The 27,948-nt window shown below is 43.3% G+C and overlaps 1 protein-coding gene across 1 annotated transcript in view; it reads left to right on the forward strand.

The window, feature by feature from the left end:
• The first annotated feature begins 945 nt into the window (after positions 1 to 945).
• Positions 946 to 27,948, forward strand: part of igf1ra (insulin-like growth factor 1a receptor) — an 81,299-nt gene continuing 54,296 nt past the window's right edge. The window contains exons 1-2 of the mRNA XM_022211226.2: positions 946 to 2,170; positions 11,185 to 11,748. Of these exons, the coding sequence (XP_022066918.2) occupies positions 2,065 to 2,170; positions 11,185 to 11,748 (670 nt within the window). The 5' untranslated portion in view covers positions 946 to 2,064. The remainder of the gene's footprint in view (positions 2,171 to 11,184; positions 11,749 to 27,948) is intronic.

Here is a 27,948-nt window from a genome sequence, read left to right on the forward strand (position 1 = left end):
CCACAGTTGCTGCATTCACTTAAAATGTTGACAGTTTTTTCACCTTTAATACAAATAATTTTGTCGACTGAAAGTTTCACAGAACATTAACATCAGTTCTGTTCCTATCTGGTTTCTTAATGATCTTTTTTGTTTCAGTCAAAAGGTTTCATCAATATCAGACACAAAATTTCTATATATCTTTGTCTAACACAAACATCTCAAGGATTTGATAGTTTTGTAAAACGTTCCCAGATTAACAGGGAAATTTTAAATTTAATTTAACTAATCTAATAAGAAGCCAAGCAGTATTTGTGCACTGGAATCACCCGTGAATAATAGTTTGATTAAGCACAAATGTACTACAGAATTTGTGTCAAGTCAACGAAAATATTACTCATAACAAAACAGACATTTTGACACAATTTTTATTACATAACACCCGAGTTAGATTTAAAAATAAAACAAGATGAGGTGCCATTTGGATCATCACCAGTTCAGATGTGTGTCCAGTTTGTAAAACCCAGACATCAGCACAGTGCAATAATTTTAATATAAATCTTGGAGACCTGCTGGATTTGCATGGTGGTAAATGGGTTGCCGGTTGGTGAGAGGAAATTGTGTTGTGTTGCACATTTGGTGAAATTGGTCCTAGATATTTAGTCTGAGACACAAACCTACAAATTTAAGTCATGTGATTCAAATAAACGAGAGAATAACGACAAAATAACAATCTAAATCGCACAAATTATTGAAATTTCGCCTGGTTTGATAGTGGAATAGATTGATTTGCTTCCTCTAAAGGTGCAAAGACTGAAATTTATCTTGATTAAAGCTTCACCGACACGCTGTGAGCTTCATTCTCCCACAAACACCCAGTTGGGGGTGTGTGCATCCTGCTCGGTGCGTCGCGCGCTTGACGATCTCCGGCTCCGAATCCGCTCCGGTTTTTCCGCCCTGCTGCCGGCCACCTTATCCGTAGCACTATGTGTTTCTGTGTGAGAGAAGCCGACTCTTGTTTACAGCAGCGATTCAACGGAGCAGCGGAGACCCACAGCCTGCTTTAACCGAGGGCGAACTGCAGGATTTCAGCCTCTGGATACAACGCGCAACGGGAGTTACGTTTTTTTTCGCTTTCTCTCCTGTGCGCGGATAAATGGCAAAACGAGAAAACACTCTCAAAGGGCAACTCCTTGGACATATTCTCCCTCCCACCCCAGCCGAGGTCGTCTAGCTGGAGAGCTGGAGACCCATTCTCTTGCGTGGCACAAGTCTGGTATTTTCTTTCAGCTGCAAATCCCGACTGACGGCAGAGATAAGTCCTAGCCGAGGAGCTGGAAATTGGTTAAAAAAAACGAGACGACTTCTCGTTGCGAGGCACGGCTGCTTGGTGGGGATCGAGAGCCTGTGCTGGCTGAATGGCATAGGCAAAAAAAAGGTTTTTCATTCATTTTTCAACCTCGCAGCCACCACCCCTGTGGATCTGGACGTGTTTTCTGCCCCCACCCCACCTTCTCCTCCTCGTACACAGTCATTCACACACGGGGGATTGTTGTGAGCGACACTGGTGTTAATTTATTACCGTGGTAAAAGCTCCCAGTAATAACATTTAGCCTCATATATATTCTTTTTTGTGTTGCTGATTTTAACCAGGCCTGATCGCACTGTGCGCGCACTGCCGTTTTCCAAGAGATGGAGAATGAAGATGGGGATTACCATCATTTATCCAGTAAAATCACTGGCTTGTGTGCCATACCAGCCAACGTCCAAGTACCCTGTGACTGGCAAAAATAGCAGACTGTTTTAAGAATATCTCCCCCCAAAGGAATTCCCTCTTCTCATCATTTTTACACCTTTTTATTCATATTTTTTCAAAGGAGCAAACGCAGGCACAGGATCGACCACGCATTTGCAGGCTGCCTAGTGGTAGCCTTGTGGGCTACAGACACATTTATTATCATTTTTAAAAACTTTTCTTCACGTGAAGGCTGTCTCTTCTTCACCTACGGAGCTGATGTGTACAAGCTGATAATTTTTATTTTGTCACTGCTTTTTTTTTTTTTTAATTGTTTGGAGGTGAAAATTATGTTCAGGAACGTGAGATCAGAAATACCGATGGGTAGCCCGACCTTGATTTGGGGTTTGATGCTGACTGTCTCCACTATCTGCATATGGTCCACATATGGAGAGAGTAAGTATTTATTTTTTTTGTTTTATTTAAATTTAGTTCTCAAACAGGGGGAGGCCTTTTTTTTCCCAAAAAAGAGAGGGTATTGTGCCAGCTTGTGGGGAATTTGCGCAAAAACGCACCATTATATTTACTGACAGTAATAACCAGGTTTATTACTTGTCATATTTGGACTTATACAGACTGAATGCGTCAAAGCCGGTGAACTTGCAGCGCATGTTACTTATATATTAGCTGAGGAGGACCATGTGGTACAGCTGCCGTCAGTACGAGTGAACACAATTACCCAGAAACAGGCACCGTTACGCGCAAAATCATCCCATCTGATGAAAGTGTCTCGTTCGTTTCGAAACGGGGTAAAATTCTAAACACACTCCGGCGTGAATTTTGACCCGAGACATCCAGAAAGCAGAGGATGAATCCAGGGAGCAGAGCTGAAGGTTACTACGACCATGTGGCCATTTTGCATTTCGTAGTGTGGCGTCGCTGCGCATGAACAGCCAAAAATCAGGCGATCCTTTGCTTCTTAAAATCCCATGCAGTCATAAACAACACACACAAATAGCAGTTAAATGTACGATTAGAATTCTAAATAGTCACTGTGATAAGAAAATGAATGAATATAAGGACACCTACATAGTAATTTGGTTGCATTTGTGCAGTGACAAGCCTTAAAATTCAGCACCTGAGTCCCGCTTATTTCCATTCCAGCTTCACACCTTCATCTTTTTACACTGATTGACAAATTGATGACACTTGTATTTAAAATATGTGTACAAAATATGTAGAACCTTTTCTCTTTAGTCTTCACATGGTTTTTAAAATGCTGACTAACTCTAGAATGAAAATGAGGATTTTTTTTTCTCCTATGTTAAAAAATTTCTTTCCATCTGCCATGCTTTTTCTTTGAATATTTTACTGTAAGGAATGAAAAGAGAGCCTTGTATTGTCAATTTGTGATGGAATTTAGTCATCAGCCACTTGTTAATGTGCATCAGTAATAGTGAATGATGTCCTTAGCTGTTGACAATTTTATTGCTGCTGATTTCAGAGTTTTGCTTCATGGTTTAAAATTTAGAAAATTCCTCTGCTCTAATCTTATCTAACGCTGTGAGCTGCCACAGTCCAGCCTGCTTTTTTTTCTTTGCCTGTACTAAAATAGAACAGCTGATCAATGAGCCAATGAGGGTTGCCCTCTCTGTTCACTGGCGATGATACAGTATATATAAGGTCAGTATGTGACTGATTGTTGTTGATGTGTCGGCTTTGCACTGACAGCTCTCTAAACGTGCTTTTGGCCAAAGAAAACACCTTATCCGTCTTGCAGAACCTCCAGCCAGCACCAGCTGGATTTTACACATGATTTAGCAATTCCTAATTTTTGTGTGTGAGCTAAATATTTAGCGGAGGGAAAGAAATGTGACATGTTACATTGAGTTTTCTCCTATAAACAGGGCTGAGAAATGAGGTTTATGTCAGGCGTTTCTGTCAGTGATCGTAAATTTAGACTGGGCTTCCACTCTACACTTGCTGTACACTTTTATTATTGGATGAAATCTAATGCATTCCAGTGCAAATGCTCTGCTATGATCTCTGCTTCTGTGTTGCTGTTTTCAAAAAGGTGATGATTCTATACAGTGTTTATTATTGAGATCATGGAGGGTGGAGGTGGTGAACTGGACTGCATTAGTTTTAAAAGTGTTGTTGACATTTTGGACAGAATATTAGGAACACTTTCAAATGTAATGCATTTCATTTTACCACCACCTCCATCTACTATGCCCTCAACATAAACATCAAGTAGAAATCATGACAGATTTCACAAAGGTGCCTAACTTTTCAGTCAATGTCAAAGTAATTAATCATTTTTTTTCACATTTGAGATATTTCCTTTTCACAAATCCAGAAGCCGCTCCTTTGCCTGTTTCTTGGTAAACACCCCTCCAGGTGCGTCTTTTCACCTTGAGCCCAGAGACTGTGCCTCTGTGCGAGTCTGTGGATGTTGTGGCTTGACTTGAGTGTGTTTGGCAGCTACGTCACAGTCGTTTTGCTAATTCACTAGTTTCCTGAGTGGATGTGTTGGAGACATCTTGACATGGGAAGGAGACGTGGAGGCTGACCTCTATTAGCATTCAAATAGATGAAAAAACTTAATTCAGTCTTACTGAGCAGTGGTCCGACCACAGCCCTGTTTCTTTGAACCCTCTCTGAGCTCAGCGAGAGACCCACGAACGCAGCTGGAGGCTGGGAGACAAGTAGCTGCCCTCAGATCTTGATGCTCTGTGGTGTATAATACATCAGGCCTCCCAGAACAAAGAACTCCGTGACACACACACTGTGGAGAACATCAAGATAAGTACCCAGTTTATCACTTGTGGATGATGTTTACTTCACTGGGCTGCAGAGGGGGTCAGAATTTCCAGCTTCTATCATCACTTAGTGGAAAATCCCAGATATTCAAGAGCTCCATTAGGGGTTGAAAACTTTCTTTGCTCTGTTCGTTTTGATAATCTGTCCACACCAATAAAATGTAATTAAGCTCTCTTTTAACTCTCACCACAGTAAACTTTCCATGCCAAGGCTTCCAAGTATGCAGCAAACAAGTCTCTAAAAGCGAGCGAGAGAGCGTGCGCGAGGGAAATAGAGACTTGGTGTTTGGAAATAGATTGTGCAAAAATACACTTGCAAGAGAAACAGACTTGGGTTTGTTGATTTGGAATAGGAGTGAGTTTGCGAACGCTTTTATTGGCTTTTGCTGTTTCGCACGGAGCGGTTCTCTTCCCGTATAGACTGATGCGCTTAACTTCGTCACTTGGCACCGCTACTATTGGAGTTATAAATAGATGTGTCACCAGCAACATTGGAGCTGGGGTTGTACGAGTACAGGCACCCTCTGTCCTGTTCATGAGGGCGCTCCGGTGTTCCCGTTCAGTTATTTATGAAAGAACGTGTTGCTTTGGGAAAACCTGAATGGCGGAATAAATAATCAAAAGTCAGCGAGCATCGTGTTTGACAGGCACCCACCTTCTAGCTTCTCCCTTTGGAGTGTGGCATAGTGCAGCTCAGTTCTACATGTCACGATGGGGCGAGTGGCTCAGATATGAGTGCTGTCACTTTACTCCAAGGTGGCCCGCTCTACCCCGTGGCTGGAGCTCCATGGTCACATATCCACCACGCGTCCCCTTCCCCCCATTCCCTGGATGCAGGAATGCCTTGTCACACACCTCCCCCCACCGGTGAAAAAAAGCGTGTCAAGTGTTCACGGCCCTATGCTGTGTGTATTTGTGCGCGAGTGTTTTCGTGTGAGTTTATTGTGCAGCTTTTCTGTGTGCACCGCGGCAGGACTCGCCGTGACAGCCTGAGTCAGTGGCGTTGCCCCTGAGTAAGGATGTGAAAGTGTGTCACTGGGCTAGTTTGTGAGAGTGCAGTCGAATTGCTGTCCTACAGCTCCTCCAGGCTGCCAGCTGAGGTTTACAATGCTTAATTAAACGCTTTATTTCAAGTGGCACGTCATTGGATTTGCTCAAATGCAGTCTCTGGCCAACCACACATACATCATCATTGGCTGCTTGGTTTAATGGCCCGTGGAGTATTGTACAATTTGTGAGATGATTGCAAATGTTAACTCTTCTAATGGATGGCACTCGCTACATCAGTTGAAAGCTGCTCGTCAGAGTCCACCCATGAAGGATCCGTTGGCCAAAGATTATTCTCTGTGGTGTTTCCAGGATCTCAGCCAGAAATGTTTTTCATTGTTTAGTGATAATCATGTAATCATCACCTGGTTGTGTGTGATTGTTGAGACAAAACTGCAGAAAAGTCCTTAAATTTAGCACTAAAATCTATCAAAAAAGCAGCAAGTGGATGTGATACTGATAGTGCTAAGTTTGATTATTTTATGTAAATAATCTCACGTTGATTGTGACATATTTTCTTTATTTGTGTTTGATTACTTTCTATTCTTGTATAGATTTTTGCTTCTTTACTCATTGAGTACTCCAGAAAGGTCATGGAGTGACCCTCATTGAAGGTTGAATACACAAACAACTCCATCACCACAAAGGTTTTTTCTGCTTCTAAAACTAAGCTCTTCTACTTTCCTCAAGTTTCCTGCAGGCTTCCAGTCATTAATCCATTATCAAACAATTTATGTGACTGAAAAGGAGCTCACTGCCACTCTCAAAATGGTCCTAGTGTGCATGTAAACAGAGTCTGCTGCCTCCCACCCTCTTCCCTCATTTTGGGTGAGGGGGAGTCCTTGTGTGAGAGTTGTTATGATGGCGAGTGTAGTGTTACTGTTTGGGGTTTTGGTGATATCTGAGCCACTGTGTTTGAAGGTCCACTGAGTGGAAGTGGCCCACCAGACCGCTGGTCAGATGACTTCCAGTATGCTGCGGATTACAGCCAGTTGATGTGGCAGGTGCAGGGGGAAATGACCGCATGGTGACCAGCTCCCCTCGATGTTTGAGAGCTTGGGGTTGTAGGGGAAGATTTTGATACAAATACTAGAATGCTTGAGAAGTTATATCATTCGCAAACAAAGACACGTGTATTCACTTCTTTGTCTTTTGTTTCACTGAGTTAATTCTTTACTGTGTGGCTTTTGTTCCCAAGTATGTAACTCTCATAATTATTACCAGATTCTTTGTGGTTGCTCATAAACTACAAGAAATATGTAAAATCCTGGTAAATAATTAGCGCTTTTCAGTACCTGGTTCAATAAGTGACACTTTAACAATCTCCTTTTGAAAAGATGCATATTTTCAGACCAGATACACTTCATAAACATTCTTTGTCATCTTAAGCATTGTTTAAAGCAACACATAAGTCAGATTTATTGCTATGAAAATTTTGAGCATCTTTCTCCCGTATTCCAAAGCACAAATGTGAGGTCGTTATGCTTTTCCTTCGTTTTATATATCTTTTTATGTATTACATTTGGCACATGGCACATTAACAACTCTATAACTGTAACTGCTACAAGAGTTTTATGACCCCAAAAATCCCAAACTAGAAACGGCAGAGAAACCCTGCCCTGAAGCTAAGCACGGGACGGGAGAGAGGAATCTTCCCTAATAACCTTCCTGCAGTTTACAGCTGGATGTCTGCTAAAGGATCCCGTTAAGTGCTTTCCCAGAATGCTCAGTTTGTGGCCTTTTGATAAACAGCACGACATGTGTCCAGATTTCAATCTCACGCGTCTGTCAGCCAAGACTGAGATGATGTTTATTTACATGCAGGTTTGCGCTCACTGGATCTGAATCAGATTTCAGGCGATGTCAAGATAAACAGTGACCGTTAGCCTCGGCTCCATTCGACGGCCTTCCGCGGGGTCATGTTTTCCTGTGCTTGTGCAGGTGTGTGTGCGTGTTTGTGTGATGACATTTCCACAGAGGGCCAGGGGCAAGGTTTATCAATCATAAACATGAGCCGATGGATCCCATTACGCTGTGAAGATATGTGTGTTTACTCAGCAGTGTGAAGAGCAAAGAGACACAAGGGAGGCAGAGACAGACACATGTACGCTGGATTATCACTCTGTGCGGACGCTGGTGCTGAAATCTATCTTGTTTATGTAAGAATGAATAAAGGATTTGGTAATCTAAATCTTATTTAAGCATTGTTGTTGCCTTCACAACAAATGGATTGACTGGCTGGAATCAGAGCAGCCTGGAGGCTTAGTTTGAGGCAACGTCCTTCTCAGTCTTTTTGCAAGGAAATGATTGGAATTCCTGGTACTTAACATGCCTAATGAGTAGAACAAGAAAATCACAAAGAGAAGGTTTGTGTCATTAGCTTTCTTTTATTCTCCTTCCTTTCCCAGCCTTTTCTGGACTATAAATCAATTTCAGACATTCAGGAAGAGCCGCTCGGCATTTACGACGCCCAGAAATACATTTAATTCAGAGCAGTTTTGTCTCTGTCACGATTTCGCAGCAGGATGGCCTTCCGATAGCCACGCCTGGCAGAAATTTTTATCTTTCCCTGGCCAGATGCCCCCTCCACCCCCTCCCCTGATTTTATTAATGCCCTCATCAGGAAGTGGGGCCTAGAGTTTCTCTTTACTAACAAACAAATTAGTCTTTGTATTTGAGTGGCTCCACCCCTCCTCCCTCTCTCTCCGGCTGCTCGAGAAGCTGGAAGAAAATTCTCAATGAAACAAAGAAGACATGCAGCTCGATGGCTCACAAGTGGAGCCCAGGGGCATTGGTGTTGATTGGAGAAAGCAAATACTATTTTCTACTGGAGTAATTGTTTCCGTTCTAAATTTGGAGAAGTGAGACACCCTGACAGGAGCAAATATAGCCCATTCATCCCCATAAACAATGTGGCCTCTATTTTTGGCAGAATAGCTCGAACAAAGCACATCAAACATGGCTTATTTTGTCAGCGCTGAAGTGGAGTTAACTCACTTGCAGAGATGTTCTGAGAGCACGCACACACCCTCTGGTTGGCTACATGGCACAGAGAGGTGTTTTCGTATGATTTCTAAGGCCATTTTCCTATTTGAGGAAAAAATTCTTGTGGTACGGTGTTTATTCTGGGACAAGAAAGAGTTTAGCTCTTTGCTTCATCCCCTCGCTGTGATTAGACAATGTTTTGACAAGGATCAAACGCTGGTATTGAAAACATGTCTGTTTGTCTCATTGGACAGGCACTGTGACAATGTCGCTCACTGTGACGGCGTCCTAAGCCTCTCTAAGAACATAACAGGTTTAACCAAGGAGCTCATATGTCAGGGCATTTCCTGTGCTGATTGTTGAACCTCCATTTAGACGGTTTAAAATAATATGCAACCTGTTGGCCGCGGTATGTGCCAATTCTCTCATTGTACAAATCATTTATTGTTTCATAAATGTTTGACGTGCAGTTTACAGGAAGAAACACTTTTCAGATTAAGATGCTTTTTACCTGCTGCTGCTGTGTGGAGGTTTGTGGAAAGATTTTGGAGCTCCTCAAGGAATTTGTAAAAACAGAAATTTGAGTTCATATAAAACAGCTAAATGCTATTGGTGAAAATTGTAAATGAGCATTTCATAGAGTTAAAAGCAATATTTAATGGTTCAAATAGATAATTGTTGTGGAGCAATTTTTAAAGGATTAAATAATGAAAATAGCTTTATAGTTCACTAAATGCAACATTAACAGTATAAAATTGTGAATACATTGTTAAAATAGTTCAATTTAACTCGACATAAATCAGCATTTGAAATAGTAACAGGAAATATTGAAGGGTTCAAATAAATGAATAATTGTTTAGGAACAATTGTTAAAGGATAAAATAATGAAAATAACTTAAAATAGTAAGCTAAATGCAACAGTATCAGTAAAAAATAGTGAATACATTGTTAAAATACTTTAATTTAGCTCAACATAAATCATCTGAAGACACTTTTCAAAGTAAAGACCTTTTAATATTCCAGAAAGAACCCCAGTAAATCTAAATAATTCCCTCTGAGCAGCTGTTTATCAAAAGCGGGAAGAAAATTCTAACTCTTACCAGGAAGAAACTTCTGGCAGAGCCAGGCCCAGGCAGGGTGGACATCTGCTTCAACCTGTTAGGGTTAGTCATGTAAAAATAATTGACACATGCTTTAAACAGGTGGCTGAAACTACATTTAGAGTGAGACTGCACACTTTTTCTGTGCAACAGCAGCGGCGTCTGCAGTCACGAGCGTTAATTACAGAATGCTGCTGCACAAAATAAAAACTTTAGTTTACTTTGTAGCATTCAACCGCTGCCTTGTATTTTATTATCGAATGGCAGCTGCAAATAGCAACAGCAGAAAAAAGCTGTGACTTTAGTGGAATGCATTGTAGAGACCGATGTTAGAAGCTGCATTTACTGGTCAGATGCCATCGCAAAGTATGTTCAGAAACCCAGGTTTTTTTTCTTTGTGTCCTTCCATCGTGTTATTATGGCACTGAGAGTTTATCTTGTGTCTGTTTGCAGTTTGTTCCTCCCCTTTTTTGCCCTGTTGGACCCACTTTCCTTCTGCTATTCTTCCATGTTTTATGTTCTATGATGGCAGGCAAACAGTGCGAACTCTGCGTTGCTTCCGTTTTACTTTTCTGTCAAAACCTGTTTGCACACACGTGGTATTTCTACCTCATTAACACATTAAAATAGTAGCATTTAGCAGTGGCAATTAGTGTGGAACACTGAGAACTTGTGTTTTATGTCCTGTAGTTTTAAGACACCCTGCTAGCTCACTGGTTAGAGCGTGTTCACCATATAGTAAGTGGCCTCTGTTCAAACCCTCTCTCCCCCCTTTTCCTCTCTCCTCAGATGCCCCCATAATAAAAAAAAAAGGCAGCAAGCCCAAAAATAATCTTTAAAAAAACGTGACATAGTTTCACTTGATGTTGTAGTTTATAGGCACAATTAGAGGGAGAGTTGATGGTCATCAATAATAAATGCTGTCTTTGTTGTTAATGTTTTGTGCGTGCGTGTGGTGTCAGAGGACGCTCCAGGCACTCTGGTTTCAAGTGTTGTTTTCCGAGCACAGAGAAATGGCTTATTTAAATGCTGGGGTTATCTGAGGTGACGGACAAAACATTTTTATAGATAAATGCTGGGTTTATGTGTAGCAACATGTTAACTTACACATGTGTTCACCTCAGCTGGCCCTGATCATAGTCTCCCGTCCTTGTTACAATAAAAACAACCTCCCTGAGTGAACACTGAGAACAAATTAACTCATTTCATACAGTGTAGAAACTTGGTGTCCTTGTAGTGCACTGAGTGTGTTTTTTCAGAGCTCTGAGTTATTTGTATGTATGACATACTGCCAGCAAAGTACCAGCCTTACCATCTTGACTAACAGGATTATATGCTTTGGGAAGATTATTATAATTAAAATCTTTCGGTAAAAGTAATCCACATGCTAATCTATGCTGCATTCCCCACAAAACACTTGTGCTACATTCTTTTCTGATACAAATACAAAACTGCTCTGCTCTCTATTAAGAGAAGGACAGTGCGTCTTCATGTGTCGTCTCTCTGTGTCTTCCAGTCTGTGGTCCGAGCTTCGACATCCGAAATGACATCAGTGAATTCAAGCGGCTTGAAAACTGCACGGTGGTGGAGGGCTACCTGCAGATCCTGCTCATCACCGACAAGACCAACAACATCCATCAGGAGGTCTTCCGCTCCCTCAGCTTCCCGAAGCTGATGGTCATCACCGACTACCTGCTGCTGTTTCGTGTTTCAGGCCTGGATAGCCTCAGCATGCTCTTCCCCAACCTGAGCGTCATCCGCGGGCGCAACCTCTTCTACAACTACGCCCTGGTGATCTACGAGATGACCAGCCTGAAGGACATTGGCCTGTACAACCTGAGGAACATCACCCGAGGGGCCATGCGGATCGAGAAGAACCCCGAGCTCTGCTACCTGGACTCGGTGGACTGGTCTCTTATTATGGATGCTGGGTTCAACAACGTTATCAGTGGGAACAAGAAGGCGAAGGAGTGCGACAATGTCTGCCCCGGCATCATGGAGGATAACCCTATTTGTCAGAGGACGTCCTTCAATGACAACAACGACTATCGCTGCTGGACCTCCAACCAGTGCCAGAAAGGTAACTTGAATTCTTGGCATTTGCTGAATTAATTCTAATTGCGGCAGTGTTTGTTGCGATAGTCTGCAGATGTGGCTTTGATCTAGGTCGGTGGTTTCCAGGCTCAGAAACATTCAGAAATTGTGCGTTTCTTCACGAGCGAACAAATCCTATGAATCTATTCAGTGTTTTCCCTTCATTTCCGTCAGGCAGCAGGATTGTCCATGGGCCAGTGCAAACATTTCCTCTCTGTTCATTATAGAGAGCTTGTCTTTAGATCAGGCTATTTGTGGAGTGAAGGATGGCTGCAATATAGAGCACCAGGTATTAGAAAGGTATACTCAGTTGAGGTTAACGTAGCTCTGCCAAGAAATGAGGTAGTCTACCTGTCTGGACCATGTCAGCTAAATATTTGCCTGAGGGACATTTTGCAATTTATGAAAAGGGGTATATTGAAGAATCTGGGGGAGGGTCATCCTTGTTTGACTTTGGCCCAGCGGTAGGGTCATGCATTTTTTAAAGCAGTTCAGGGGAGGGTCATATCATTTATATACATATAAAATTTTAAATTCCTTTCAGTCTGCAGGTTAAGGTGAATTCATTTATGTGTTGACGCTTGATTTCAGTTTGTCATTCGTCCAGCACTTGAGGTGAATTTAGCACCTTGTGGCAACATCACATATCCTCACTTGTCCTTTTCACAGATTTCAGAGCGTGAGACAGCTTGTGCTTTCAGATCAGAAATTGGGACAACAAGATCAGCTGTCTCATGCCTCTCATGGCAGTTGAAGCCTTTATAATATTCACCTGCAGCGTGCTTTGACACTGGCAGGCTTCTGGTTGAAATGTTAAATCACTTGCTGCCACATTCCAGCAGTTCTTCTTTTGGTTTTGCGTGAAGTTTCACGTCTCTGTTGATGTTCATGCAGCTGTGTTGACTATCTGAAGGATTTAGTTTTTACCTTGGGCCATCCACGTGTTGTTTTTGGGTTTGCTTCCAGATTTCAGATGTCAGAAGCACTGACACTCATTTAACACACCCTAAGAATAGTTAACATACCTTAATGCTGCTGAAAGAAAACGCAACAAAAAGTGAAAAGTCATATTCTAGATGTTACTGGCTTTTGTGTGGAAGTTGTAAGATAGATATAATGGGACGTGACCTTCCGTCCTTTGCTGCTTCGCTTTTGCTAGTTAGCAGATACAAATTTAAAATGTGTTTCTCAGTGAAATAGTGAGGTCAATGTCTCAGATTTGAAACTGTGTACTATATCCCTTTATTTGCTTTTTTATTTTTACATGATCTCTCAATGCATACTAGAGAGAGTCTGGGTGTTTGTATTGCTCTCCTACTGTAACTCACTGATTCTCATGTGTTTTTTCATCTTTGTGCCATTTTCTGTGTCCTCTCCTCTGTGTGAAATAATGGTGGGAAAATGTTCCTCCAGCCCCGTCTTACTGAAGCCCTGTGTGCGGCTCCCATGCTCAGTTCCGAGTCTCAAACACCAGCCTCCTTCACCCCCTGGGGACCCTCAGAACAAATAGTGGAAATCAAGCCCGCTCATTGCTCCTAGTGACCAACATCTGTCTCTGTAGAAAAGATTCAGTGTTTATTGTTTGTGTGTCTGTCTATTCTCGGATTCAGTGACCTCCCGGAGCTCCCTGCATGTTGTTGATTGCGTGATACATACATCATTTGGCAATATGGATTAAAAGAGTAATAATTTTATAGAAAAACAAAATGCTCTTAGCTGTGCATATTAACAAAATGCCACATTGTGAAAGGTGCAATCACCTGCGATGTCTGTTTAGTCGTGTCTGTTCTTCCCACACTAGATGCTGTGTGGTGTATTGTGGCGAAACCCTCTGTTGTTCTCACACAGCAGACTTGAAAGGCAGAACAGGAGTATTGTTTGAACCGGTTCACTTCTCTCTGAGGCCCAGACCGAGGTCAGGGTAAATGCATTCATCTAGAGGGCCTTGAGGTCTCAAGGCTGCAGATAAAGGCTTCAGTGAGCTTCTTGGTGATTGGAAAAAAAAATAGAAGAGGAGTTACTGAAGCAATAATAGGACAGAATGAAGCCAGGGCAGGTTGGGGATGTCTTTTAATGTTCCTGGCTTTATGCCTGTCTTTGTTTTTTTTTTTTTTCCAAGCTTGATGTGTCTGCTTCTCTTCTTCCTGCTTAAGATTCCTCTCTCCTCCCTCCACCCCTCTGCATAATTGCCTTGTTTTTCTCCAGTACAGATGTTCCTTCAAGGGCATGCAGTGGTTTTCTAGTCAATACGGCCCGGTCTCCTCTTTAATTACCCTACATGAGGAGGGAGTGCTGTCTGCCTAGCACAGTCCTGTAGCCTCTGGGCCTTCTAGTGCGTCGCAAAAAACTTCTCTTTCCACATGTTTGTCCACTCATGAGATACTGTTTCCCACAACAGTTTGGGGTGTATCAGGTCAGGCATCTGAGAAGTGAATGTTAATATGATGCTTGACAGAGTGAGCCAGGTTAATGCTGTACTTGCGGCTGGATAGAAGAGGGTGGGAGTGACTGTGTGAGGAAGTGCAGATTGGAGCAGAGGTTCTGGGTGCTTTTTAGTGGCAGGCAGTGATGTGTAGAGAGGCCCTTACTGAGAAGCCGTACGCAGGAGGAGGGGCACTGAGGGGAAATGTCAGACAAATGTCAAGTATACAAGCTCAACGGCTGAAGGGCAGCGCTCAGAGTGTTGAAAAAGGCCCGTCCCTCTCCTTGTTTTTCGTTCCTCCTCCTCCTCTTGCTTTAAACCCCCCCATGTTTCCTCTTGTGCCCTCCCTGCCTTCCCCCTCTCCATACACGCTGTCTGTTCATTTCTTCCTCACTGGCGTTCTCCACTTCACTTAGCCTCAGCCTCATCCCTGATTGTCCTTGTCAGTTGTTCTGCTGGTGTTTCCTCTTCTATTTTCGCCTCACTCTTTTCTGCAGGCCTGTTAACAGCTCCGGCTGTCAGATATCTCTCCACTGTTTACTTGTTGGGAGGCATTCTCTCACTCACACAGTGGTCACAACCATGCAGCTTGTTTGGCCGGACTGTGGATCCGCTGACATTAGACGCCGTTTGCTTTGAGTTATGGAGGATCCCGTGACGATAAAGTGTCTAGCCTGGTTCAAATGGCCTCCTCGGGTCTCTGCGCTCTTGCTTCACACAGGTCTGCCCTCTGCTGCTGGACCTGAGCCAAAAACAGATAGACATGAGGCTGTTACAATTAGGCAGATGAGCAGGAAGCATGCTGCTCTATCCATCCTCAGTCTCAGGGCAGGTTAGTCTTCATAGCTCCACAGGGAGGCCCACACTCTCTCACTCACTGGTTCTCACATAGCTCACTTGTCGCACGTACTCTGGTCTAGTTTCTCAACCCGTAGCTCCTTATCCTGTCTGAACTGAAGGAATGTCATGTCCGCGATGTTTTATTTAGATATTGCTAGATACCCGTCGTAAGTCAAATGATCCCGAATGTGTACACGCTGAAACGGCTCTCCGCATGGAAATGTCATCGGGTTGAACGTCGTGTGGTGTGAGTTTTAAGGTGAAACGTAGGAGGAAAATTAAACACAAAGAGATCTGCTGTCCTGTTATGCCACAGACAGTCTTTGCTCTGTGTGTCCTTGTACTGAACCCAGACCAAACCCAGCAGAGCGAAAGGATTTTGGAGCCCTGGCAGTTGGGAGAGCTCTCCACCAGCCTGGGAACATTTTATAATATGTTTACTCCCTCTTTGCCAAAGACATACTTGATATCTGCCGTCTGAGTGCTCTGACCTGAGCTCACGTCACAGCAGGGGGAAAGTGTTTAATTTAGACAGTGCAACTATAGGGTAAGCAAGTTCAATAAGAAAGCAACTCCAGGTCTCTTGATTCCTGCTTAAGATGTGCATATTTTAAAAAATGTCACAAACAAATAATGTTATTTAGAAATTAGGCAAAAAATAATTTTCTTTAATTACTGGTTCCTTTAGCCTTTAGGAAACATTCCTAAGAAAAATACTCAGTATCACAAGATTTATGGTTTAAAACAGAGAGGTTGCATTGTGCTCATTGTTCATTTCACTTTTCATTTTGGTTGTTATCCTGGCTCACTATGTTTATTTATTTAATCAAAGATTATGGACAAGGAAATCTAAATGAATCCGAGAGATAACAGAATGCAAGTCCCATTTCTTCCTGAGGCTTTTGCAAATTGATTTTCTGAAGCTACCACAAAGATGAAACTTCTTGTCGTCAAGATTAGTTCTACAGAGACTGAACTGTGGAGAAATGATGCTCCCTTGTGCAGGCTGAAAGATTTCACAGACTTAGATTTGTGGATGTTTACGTATGAAGCATGTACAACATGTTATGTTAGATGAAATGAGTCTGCCCCTTTAAGTATATAAGGTAGAAATTCCTGCTGGCTTAGTCATTGCAGTTGTGAGGGGATAAAGAGGGGGAAATACACAGCACAGGCTGTATGTGCAGACTGCGTGTACAGGACTATACAGAGGCTGTTTGTGTCTTATTTGCAATAGGAGGGAGTTAAACTGATCAGTGTGTGGTCTATTTTGTGTTTTTGTCTGCAGTTGTGTGCCAAAGTGGGCTGAGTTCATACAATCGTGTCTGTCCTTTTTTTTGTTTAACCAACATCCAATAGCAGATACAAGAAAGCCTCTAAATATTTAATGGCTTTTCTGGAGCTTATCAAAGTCTTGTGGTTAAAGGGACAGGAAACTGAAAAGGGCTCAAATTCCAGCCTTGAGAGTCCGGTGCTTTCCTGGGGGCACACTCAGCACGATGACTCAGTGCCCATACATCCGCTGTTTCCACTGGGCATGAACTGCTCGCCTGCGCTCTGCTCCATTTTGTACAAAGCTTAGGCAGCGTGCCAGTGTTAGTGCCAAAGTGATGGTGCTCATGTTGATCAGACTCATTCACTGCTGCCCTCCCACAACCACCAGAGCAATGATGGAATAATCACACTCGTCATGTTATACACAGCCACGGTTAGAGTTGCTTTCTGTTCACTGGATCAGTACAACTCCTTTACGACAGAAGAGAGTGGGTCTCTGCACTTCAGTACATGACTGCAGAGGTCCTCTTTATGACCTTAGGTGACAAGTAGGTAACTGCAGGAGGACGTATTCAACACGTCAGACTCTATTCTTGTTCTCTCAGTTAACAATGGCCCTGCTGTGCATATGTACATAACAGTGTCTCTGTTATTTCCCTGAGGACCGGGGACTAGTGATTCACCGTGTTACGACTCCGTGGTGTCACTGAAATAAATACATTAGAAAGCAGACAAAGCTCCCTTCACCACAGCCCTTCGTTCTCTTTGTGTTCTCAGATGCTTATGCTCTTTTTCAACAGTGGTCCAAAAATGCAAGAGAAGTGACAAGCGGCAGTAAATAGGTTTCGGTGTGTGTGTTTGTTTGAGAGAGAGAGCAGCTTCTCTTGTCATTCCTTTACTTCTTTCTCCTCCAGAAACCTTTATATCTCTGAACTTAAAAACATTAAAGTCTGCACAATTTAGCATTAATTATTGAAAAAATTTTTTTGTTATATGGGCAAATTTTGGCAGTTGGGATTGCATTTTTAAAGAAATATTTAAGTAATATGGTTATTTGCATTCTTGTAGTGATTTTATTTATCACACTGATGTATAAGAAGTGGGTCAGTGTTGGCAGCACACACAATTATAATTTACAGTATGGCTTTATAAGTTAATCATATTAACAAATTTGTACCATCAAGTTTGAGATCACAATTCATAATGCATCTGTCTATCAAAGATTTGTTAACATATTATTTCTTAGAGCCCAACAAATACATGATTTTTTTTAAGGATGATGCTGATTTTTAGGGAGTGAAAAGTTCTGATATTGATACAATCTATACACCAATATTCTTTTATTCTTGATGGTTTGTTACAGTTATAAGAACAGGAGGAATGACTGGGTGATTGTTTATTGATATTGAAGCAATCTATTTCACAAGGTGGAATAAAACAAAAGTAGCGACTTAGTCTGATGTTTCCTCTTGACTCCACACGGCCGTCTGCTCAGTCGTGACACGTACTCTGCTACATGTGCTGCAGACAATGCTGAGAGTTGTAAACAATGGAGTCAGCGCTGACACCATTTTTCTATTACCCAAAGTTTTTTTTGGGATTATGTTCTGTCCAAAAAATGTTTCATATCGGCACATATTGGACAACATATATGCCCATAGCAATGCATCTGCGATAAGCCAATATTGACCGATTAATGTATCAATTGAGCTCAGTTAATTATAACCAATTGGTGCTTGTTTCTGTCTCAGTGCACTCAATCCGTCTACATGTCTACATTCACCCTCCAGTCTACTCCTTCCCTTTCCTGGCCTTTTCCACATTTTCTCCCATCTAGGTCACATTCATACATCAATCCGGGGATGTGTTAGCAGTGGATGTTGGTATTTTCACCCCAAACTGAGCCCTTGTTCACTGAGTACCCTGAACCTGAACACTCTTAAAGCAAAGGGGGAAAACTCAGTTTGGTTACAAATAGCTTTTCTGCTCAATTGGTTTTATTGGTTGGCTTTGGACTTTTGAGAGGCCTGGGGTGTGATTGGTCAGAGTGGAATTCTTTTTGCCCCACGCTTTAATGTGTTTTGAATTTCTTGCAAGCGCAAAATTGTAACATATTATATTTGCCTCACTGCTCGCGCAGAGTGTGGTGAAAAGCCACAGACATGTGTCGACTGCTATTACTAAATTTTAATGTCAACAGCACTGTCTTTTCTTGGTATAATTTAAATTTGATTGCAAGTTTGTGAAAGTTTTGCAAAGTCATGATGACATGGTTATACAGTGTGTCATTGTCCATGTATGAACAGCAGGGCTTATTGTCCATTGATAGTCGACCCTGCGAGTTTATCCGACTCCTGTCCTCTGTGGCCTACAAAGGTCTCCTCAAAGCACTGACAGATTAGCCTCTTTTCCTAGGTTTCCTCTCATAGACTTGATTGACCAAAATAGGACCTGTGTGTCTTGCTGCTAACCTCCAAAGAGACTGACTGACACACTTGCGCTCACATCCAAACACACAGGCGCTCACACAGACATACGCTCTCTTCCACCACGTGCCATCCCTCTTGACGAATTTTCCTCAACTTGTGCCCAGGTTGCATGTGCCCACTGTGACTCTGCCTGCTGTGTTCATCTGTGTGTGTGTGTGTGTGTGTAAGTGTCAGCCCAGTGTGTAGCGTGTTTCCAGCCTGTTTGATGCCTATTTGAGCCGCCCAGTGCCTCTGGTGATAGGCTGCCTGCTTCCTTCTGGCTGTGCAGCTCAGAAGCTGTGACTCATCCTTTACTCTCACCACTCATTCATAAATCTGCGTGAATACTATTACTTCCGTGGGCCCCCCTCCCGCCCCCCAGCTCTGTGGTAGATTCCCCTCAGTAGCGCTGTAAATGGCAGGAAGGATGAGGGCTATCGCCGCCTCTTAGTGACGCCTCTCATAGAGGTGAGAGAGACGAGTGCCCACGTCTGCTGCCTGTGTCTGCCCTCGGCGCCTGAACTGTGCCTCTGTCTGCCTGCCTTGTATCCCTGCATATATAGCTCAGGCCAGAGCAGCCATTTACTCACTGCTGGACCGGCTTGGCAGTGGCTCCTGGGAGATAATGTGCCATGGCTACAAGTAAGCTCTGAGAGCATGGGTTAATTCCACAGCGGAAAAAAGAAATCTCCTGCTGACAAATCTCTCCTGCAGAGGTGAGGATGTACGCTGGCATGCTGCAGCTAGAGGAGAGTATCCTGCTTTGCCAGAATAGTTAGTCAGGTTCACCGAGGTCACAGAAACACTGCTCCTCTATTTTCATCCCGTTATGTGTGTGGTACGGAGACGATCTGAGCTACTCGCTCTACCTTTTTCCCTCCACACATGGCTGAAATGTGTGTGTTTCTTTGAAAACCGAGCCACTTCCCAAGGCCATGTGTAGCTGTGTGATGTCTCTTGTTGTAAAGCTTCGTGACTGAGTGGCTTCACTACTAAATAATTCAGCAGAAGTTTGAGCAGGGCTAAATCTTATATCAACTATGGAAGAGTTATTGTACAATAAATAAGAGGAGGAGTTGTATCCCATAGCAGCTTAGGTAAGGATGAATCATGGATCCACTGGGTGCGTTTGTGCATGCGTCTTTTGTGTGCACACTATCTATAAAGGAGATATCAAGCAGGCCTCGGCATGCCAGCGGTGTTTTGCTGTCTGTTCTTTTTCGGAGCATGTGCACAATGAGGAGATGAAAGGACACAATAAAATTACAAAGGAAACCTCATGAATTACACAGCTAGATGAAATGCCTCTGACAACCACACACTTCCCCTCAAACCTTTTCTGTAGGTTTCCTGAATGGCAGCATGACGGTTGACTTTATATTACCTCCAAACAAAGTTTTGTTAATACCACCTCTTTACAGATCTCCCCCTTGTAGCTTTCAGTGTCAACCATCCACAAAGCAGCCTGACTCGTCTAATGCCATTAATTTGCTTTCCATCAATGACTGAACAATGACCTTGACCCTGTCTGGTGCCTCTTCATCCGACCCTCATCTTGTTTGGGTGGGATCCACAGAGCCCGGTGCAGTTGTCAGCACGCAGCCTAATGGGCACAGGTGGCTGGGCCTCCTCTGCCTTCTCCAGCCCTCTTGGCATGGCTGCCTTGGCAGACCGGCAGCTCCTTGGCAGGTCGCCTCAATGGGCCACTCCAACACAGTAATCACCAGTTGGTGCTTTGTTAGCATCGGGGTGGCCCAGGATGAATTATGGCCCTGAACTTTGAAATGTGTCTCCTAGTGTAGAGAAATCCAGCGGCTTGCGAAGTGCCGATCAGAATTCAGCGTGGTTCCTCTTCCCGTAGACATGGAGGCAAATGCGATTTCATTCATGACAGCTCTCAAAGTGATGACATGTAGCTGGGTCATTGCTGGTTTCCCTCATCACTGGCCATAGTGGAGCAGAGCCCAGGAAGAGACGGGGAGGGCGGCGGGTGGGCGAGTGTGGGAGACGTGTTGGATGAAGGAAAAACTGTACAGCTGTACTGCACCATGCAGCAGTCAGACAGCGGCTTGTTACTGTGTCAGATAAATATAGAGGTCTCTGGAGCTCCCCACTGCAGCGCTATCTCCGCTTGCTGCTTGAAGGGAGGGAAAGGCTGCGTCACCTGGGAGCTGCCACCATCCTCATTCATCCTCGCTAAATTGGCTTGAGATTCGCAGGACGTTAAAGATTATTGTGACTTTGTGGTGGCAGATAGAGTAAGGTAAGGTGACAGGAACATTTTGTCACGGTCATCCTGCAACCCCACAGGGCAGCCTGCATGGCAACACAGTGCTGACCTCTAATAAGATCACCAGAGCTTGGCCATTTAGGCTAAAGCTAGGAAAAGACAAGAGATAAAGTTCAATTTTTGAACTGAGAGAGCCATAAAAATCCCATTTAACTTCACTGTATTACAGTGATGGCAGAAATCTCCCAAAGAGACAAAACCTGGTTCCTTCAAACCAAAACTATCAGCATGACTAAATGTCGCTCGAGGCAAGAAAGAGGATATGTTTTTGGTACAGCATCAAAGTTCATTCTTGACATTGAAATATCACTTTGACTGAATTCCCTCCACTCATGTCCACGCATTGAACCCTCTATAGAAGTCTTTATCATCAGCTGGAACTAGCTTTGTTGTCAGTGAAGAGGATAGATATGTCGAGATGTGAGCTGAGTTGCTGTGCTCGTTGGCTTTAAAGTCAACCAAAATGCATATGTGTCTTTGTCTGTACGTATTTTGACACCATGCATCCTCCTGTGGCGGCCAAGCTCATCGGGTCTGCTGATAGAGCAGAAAGGATGGCCTGATGAGGGGGCAGAAGAGGAGGAGGTGAATTAGCACTCCTTTCATCTGTTCCATCCTCTTGTGTCTGACGAGAGCGCATTTGTTGATAAGCGTCCAGCACGCCTTTGAAGTCCCAGTCTGGACATGTCCCCGCTTCAGTCTGACGCCGACGCCAACCCCCCACTCCACCCCACCCATCCACCACTCACTCCCATTAGTGCATCAATTACAGAGACGAGGCTTGCGGGGCTTGTTTGCACTTGAGCGCGAATCGGGAATCGCCTCTCTTCGTCGCTGTCTGATAAACATGACAGACGCTGGCCTACAGCCAGCATGTAAACATCGCCCATTGTCATTCATGTTATATTACTCATTTACTCAGTGCAGCCGCTCCTTTGTCGGCCCACGCTCTGCTCTCCGGACTGCTTCAGCTTTTGTTCTGTTATACCTCTTCCATTTAATGTGGTTGGAAAATGCCATGACTTACGGTTGTTGAGCCAAGTCAAAATCCACCTTTCAACCAAATGAAAAAACTCCACAGTAGCATTTGCTGAGTTGTGGTTCGTGTTTCAACCCTTTTCAGCAGTGACACATTCTTCTGTCCTATATGTACTGTTATTAGCGCTTTCCCAGACCAGACATGTACTTGCTTGTAAGGAGCTTGTTGTTGCATTCCACTTACCTCCCTGTATAATATATGGTATTATCTTCCAGCCCTTTCTGCTTTTCCTTCTCCCTCCCTCTGCCTGTGTGTGGGGTAATGACACCGATGCTCCTGTTTAGGAAACCCCCTTAAACTTAGTCCTGTTTGCTCTCTGTTTCTTTCTTTTTTTTGCAGTACAGACACACATTGAAGACACAAAGCAAAACAGAAAAAAGATGCATGTGTAGTTTAGTAACATTAGTGTTGCTCTTTTCATACATGAAAATACTCACGAGTAAAATGAAGAGCCACATTTCTTTTTATACATTTCATGCAAATGCAACATCAGTAGAAGTTTTGTTTTGTTTTTTTGTTACTTATGTTTAAGTATTTTGTTTCTTCTGTGTTATTCCTGATGTATGTTTAGTTCCTGTCCAGGGTGCAGTTTTTTTTTTCCGTCTTTGTCTCCTTTTCAACACTGAAAACTATCCTCCTGTTTAGGAAAAACATAACAGCTGAAGTTGAGTCTGAATGGTTGTTTTGAAGTATTTACATTGGAGACATGCTTTTAAGATGTTTTCTGTTTGAGAGCTTAAACACAAAAAACTGGTTCTCGCCATGATCACATGGCCTGCAGTCAACGGAAGCTTTATAAGGGACTGAGATGAACTCAGAATAGCCAGCGTGGTGTTTAGAGTAAATGCCAAAAAACAAGTTCCGGATGTGTATCATCCTGAAAATGAATCGAGGGCCCGGAAGGTGCATGAGAAGAGATGCGTGTCACTGCCTCTCGGCATGTGCTCTATGTACTGTATGTATGGATCTGCATACTTATCGCACGCTCAGACACAAAGTAGTTTTTGTTCAGCGAGCTGTGGCATTGTGGTGCTAATGTTTTTCCTCTGCATATGCAAGTCATTCATCAGCATGGCAGAATGCAGTTTCTTCAGGCTCCAATCTATAGATATAAAGGTTTTTCCTCAACTTTCTTCTGGTTCGTGGCTTTTTTCAAATGAGTGGCTTATTCTGTTTACATCAGAACCATTAGGGAGCATGATTACACTGTTAGGAAACCAGTGGCCCAAGCCCAAAGACCATCTGCACTGTGTCACTCCAACGGACAGTTACAACAAATGGGTATTATTTGATTAACCATCAAGCAAAACCCCATTTTCATTAATTTAATTTTAAGCCCATCCGCATTCTGTGCTACTCTCTTCAGTTATTGCCTGTGCTTGAACGCTTGAACGGGGTTTTATATCGGATAGTTAAGAGTGCTTCAACTCTGCAGAGAACGGCATCCACAAACAGGATATTTCCCTTTGGTGAGGGGGGCACAGAGTGTGTTGGCCTACAGAAAGTATTATACAATAATCTACTCGACTTGTTCTTGTGGTTTCTCCAGCTATACACAACTCTGCAGATGCCTCACAGTTTGCACAATACCAAATAAATGTATTTTTTTAACATAAAACTAAGGCATGTTGTGATTGGAAAATACGCCGAACAATGGATTTGATAATTTTTTCGAATAAATTCTGCTACGTTTTGGTGATTAATACATTATTTATAGCTTTTTACCTGTTCATTTTTGTTTGAATTCCTTTTCTACTGGATATTAGAGAGTAGAATCATGTAGCCAGACATTATCCATCCATCCGTCCATTCTCTATACACCGCTTTATCCTCACTAGGGTCGCGGAGGGTGCTGGAGCCTATCCCATCCAGACATTAGTGCATTGTATTTACACATTTTTCCTTCATTGGCATCCAGATCATGTATTCACCTGCAGTTTAGTTCCGTGAGAGCAGGCACAAAGTGAAATTGAAATGAATTAATGTAAACTTGACCACAACTGACATAATTATTCAGTGAAAATATGCCTTCCTCAGTAACTCACATGACATTGTCGGCCATTGTTGACATACCTCAACACTCTCATTAATTTCACCTGCCAAAATGCCAACTTTGTTCTTGTTTTGAGAATACAGCAACATTACTCAAATAAAATCCTTCCAGTGTCCATGGCCTGCTTCTTTGGCATAGTAAGACTTTATATGTGCATGAAAGACAGAGAAAGAGAGAGTGTGGGGGGTGAGCAGACTTCATTTTATCACTTCGGTGTGGAAAGGTCTGTGAATTGCAGCATAAGCACAGAAGAATCCTCAGCTCACCTTGAAACACGGCGACAACACTGGTGGGTTCAGTGAGAGTGCTTCTTTGGATCTTTATGGATTATGGTCGAAAATGTCTGGCCGGCAGATTTATGTGATGTTGAGAAGCAGGACGGCTCTGTATGTGTTTAAGGAGAGTCATGGGTTTACGGAGTGTGTAGATGGGTAAGATTGTGAGCCGCTGGGTTTGGAACCAGTGCTATGACTGGCATATAGATGTACAGTCAGAGATGCTGGACTCTGGCCTGCTCTGTGCAGCTGTGGTATTATTAGCATTCTGGGCCTCTGGAGGGCTCCTGGTCGTAAAAACTGACCCAGCTGCCCACCTCGGCCTCCGGTGAGGGGCTGAAGTATCACACAGAATCCCAAAGCAGGAATGCTCTTGAAGTTTTTACACCTTTTTGGTACACTGTGTTTTAATTAAGGTAGAGCCTGCAGTGGCTGGTGTACCAGCATGTCGGCCTAAGTAAAGGAAATATTTCAGACCACCAGACATGCCAATGAGACTGTGACCTTTTCTAGTCACAGCCTCCACAGCTACTTGAATTGAAGGATTAATAACCGTTTTTAAGCTCTTGGAATTTGGGTTTAACCTTTTTTATTTTAATTAGGATTTTTTTTTCGGGAGGCTCTCATCCGTTCAGTTGTGTCCGTTTTGCTTTTTGTGAGGAGAATCTGAACCAAAACTGCAGATAACCCTACACAATCTGTATCGGCTCCTAACAAATTTTAACACTGTGTATTAAAATCAGCATAGCTAGCTCATATCTGATGCCATGAATTGACATTCAAGCCACATTGCTGCACGTGCTATTTTGCATCAGAGTATATGTACATATCAAAGAGGGGGTTTTATTTCCTAGCATGTAAGTACGTGCTCTGCCCAATGCGCTCTTTGGTGCTGCCATGGAGACAGACACCTCTGCATTCGGCGCGTCACTTAGTGCCTGCGGGTGTCAGAAAATGCTGCACACAAGCATGTGTTTAAACTCTTGGCTCTGGTGCAGTGGGAGGAAGCGGCCTCTCGGGGCATAGCAAAGAAAGGCAGCACCGGCGTCTCTTTTTAAGTGCAACAACGGAGATGTAGCTCTTGATTTATGGAGTGACTATGAGCTGGGCGGGCCATGTCCTGCTGGAGACACCGGCTACTGGAGGAAAAGAAGGGGAGGGAAACGAGTAAACGAGGGCTGAGACGGAGCGAGCGAGTTAGGCGGAGGTTCACGTATCTCCACCCAGCTCTGAGGTCACATCCACTCTGACATCTATAAAAGACAAAGTTGAGATCAAACATGTTTGTCACCCTCATGATCCCAGAAATACCCCTACAGCTCTGATCTATGACCAGGCCACATGGTAAAGTTCAGCTAATCACCACCAGCACACGCTCAAGCAGTGGGCAGAGAGGGAAGTTAAATGTAACTAAAAACGCAACAAGCAGCCAGAAAATGGTCAAATCTGTCTTTAAGTTAGATGTATTTCTTTTTGTGTATATTTATGAGTTGTGTTTGTGGATAAGGGCTGTTGTGTGACATTGACACACAGAGGAATTGCGCTGGGAAGTGTGTTTGTCTGTGACATTATTTCTTTTGCCCTCCTTTCATTTTTTTTCTGTCAACTAACCGACACACCCATTCCAGGAATCTCTAGTGGTTTTACTGACTTTAACTTTCTCATTTAAATACTTACCCTCTGAATGGCCCAAATTAGGGCTATCACACTGCAGATTGATTCGGGAGGATGTTGGCGACGGGCCACTGTGGGGATGGTCTGCAGCGTGGCATTTTTCTGACATAGCTCAATGGAGGAGGTCTCGCATGTCTGTCTTTGTGGTGGAGAAGTGCTGTGTGTGTGTGTGTGTGTGTGAGGAGGTGGAGTAGGGGGTGGGGGGGGTGGGGCCTAAAGAAACAACGGCGACTGCTCTCGAGTCTGTCGCCTGTTCCCTGCCTGTTGGCAGTAAACTTGATCAGCAAAGAAAATACACACTCTGCCTTTACAATGCAGGCCTTTGTCTCCGGTCGGCATCGGAACCGTCAACCATTTTAGAAATAGTTTCCAGCTTATTAAAACGCTTCCAGACTGCAACTGTTGAACCAGTGAGTTTTTCAGCTAATTGCTTGGCATCCCTCCTCATCTTAGGTCTGTCCTGGGCATCTTCAGAGAGGAAAGACTCTCTGGTTGGGATCCATCTAACGCTGGGGTTCTCTGCCATTCAGTTTTCCCCTCACTCTCCCTCCTCCTGCCCCTGTGACTTTGATTAACTGTGAAGATCATAAGCTGGTTCGAGTGTGGCCTCATACCCTCATTGTCCAGTGTCATTGTTCTAACTAAGCCGCTCTCTTCAGCAGAAATGAATTAGCCTTTTTGTGCCAAAGGCCTCTTACAAATGGCCATTAATTGTCTGTTAGTTTAGTTTGGACTCTATCTAAGTTAAATCACAGACGCTATTAGGCAGTGCAGCCATTCTAGAGTCACTGCTAGAGTCTCGCTGTTAATATTGGATACTCAGTATCTGACATGGGACTACTTCAATTAACACTAAAGCCAAGATAAGTCCTTGTTGTTTTCTAAACTGTCGGTGAAAGTGGGGTTACATCGAGAGTGTGATTAGATTTCTGTGTTGTAATATTGGCACAGTGGTGTTTTATTTAATCTGAGTATCGGTTATCGTTGCTGCTATCACTTCTGAATTGATCTGTAGGAGGTAATAGGTGCATGGCCTCAGTGTTATTGGATCCAGAACCTTTCATTGCTCATCTGTTCCTCTCTGTTAGCTGCTTCTCTCTCTTCTGTGCCTGTAGCCACTGGCTGAATGACCATAAATCTGCTAATTGAGTTTTCTAAAATGTGTTGCTCCATTAAAGAGACGGAAGAAAACATCTAGAAAAAAGTAAACATGACTGTCAGAATGCTACAAAAAAGAAATGCCTCGACCTCATTTGACTCCTCTCTTTCCGGCCTGAAAATTATCTTCAGAGCTTTGATTGATCACCAGTGCAATCTGCACTATCTCTGTTTACTGATAAACATCCTTTACACTGTTTTACCCCCAAAATTCCATCTGAATATTAAATCAACCTGATTTATTTTAGTTTTTTTTAATGAAATGATGGAGTTTTCTCTTGAGCATCACTATATTTTTATTTCGTCTGTCCCGTAACATTTTACACCCTCAGCAAGGGTTACCTAAGTTCAGTCTAATGGCTGGATTCCGTGCTGGCATTCTTGCTGCATACTGAAGATTCCTTTGTCAATGAGAGCAAGATAAGGAGAGGAGATTCAACGGTATTGAGGAGGGATGGGGGGGTGCCACCGAGGGCAGACAATGGGCAGATTCTGTTTAATGATCCAACTGGTATTGACTCAGGCTTTGTGCATCTTCCGTATTGTCACGGTGTTGGTATTATTCCCTTGGTGATGTCATGTCTGCCTCGTGAAATAGTCTGTTTTTCTTAATTCCTGTTACGCCTTAGTTAAAGCTTGTGCAAAACACAGACAGTGCTTGCTTTACGGGGTTTTGTAGGACACAGCATGTG

This window comes from Acanthochromis polyacanthus, chromosome 8 (genome assembly GCF_021347895.1).
Source record: "Acanthochromis polyacanthus isolate Apoly-LR-REF ecotype Palm Island chromosome 8, KAUST_Apoly_ChrSc, whole genome shotgun sequence".
In the NCBI taxonomy this organism is placed as follows: domain Eukaryota; kingdom Metazoa; phylum Chordata; class Actinopteri; family Pomacentridae; genus Acanthochromis; species Acanthochromis polyacanthus.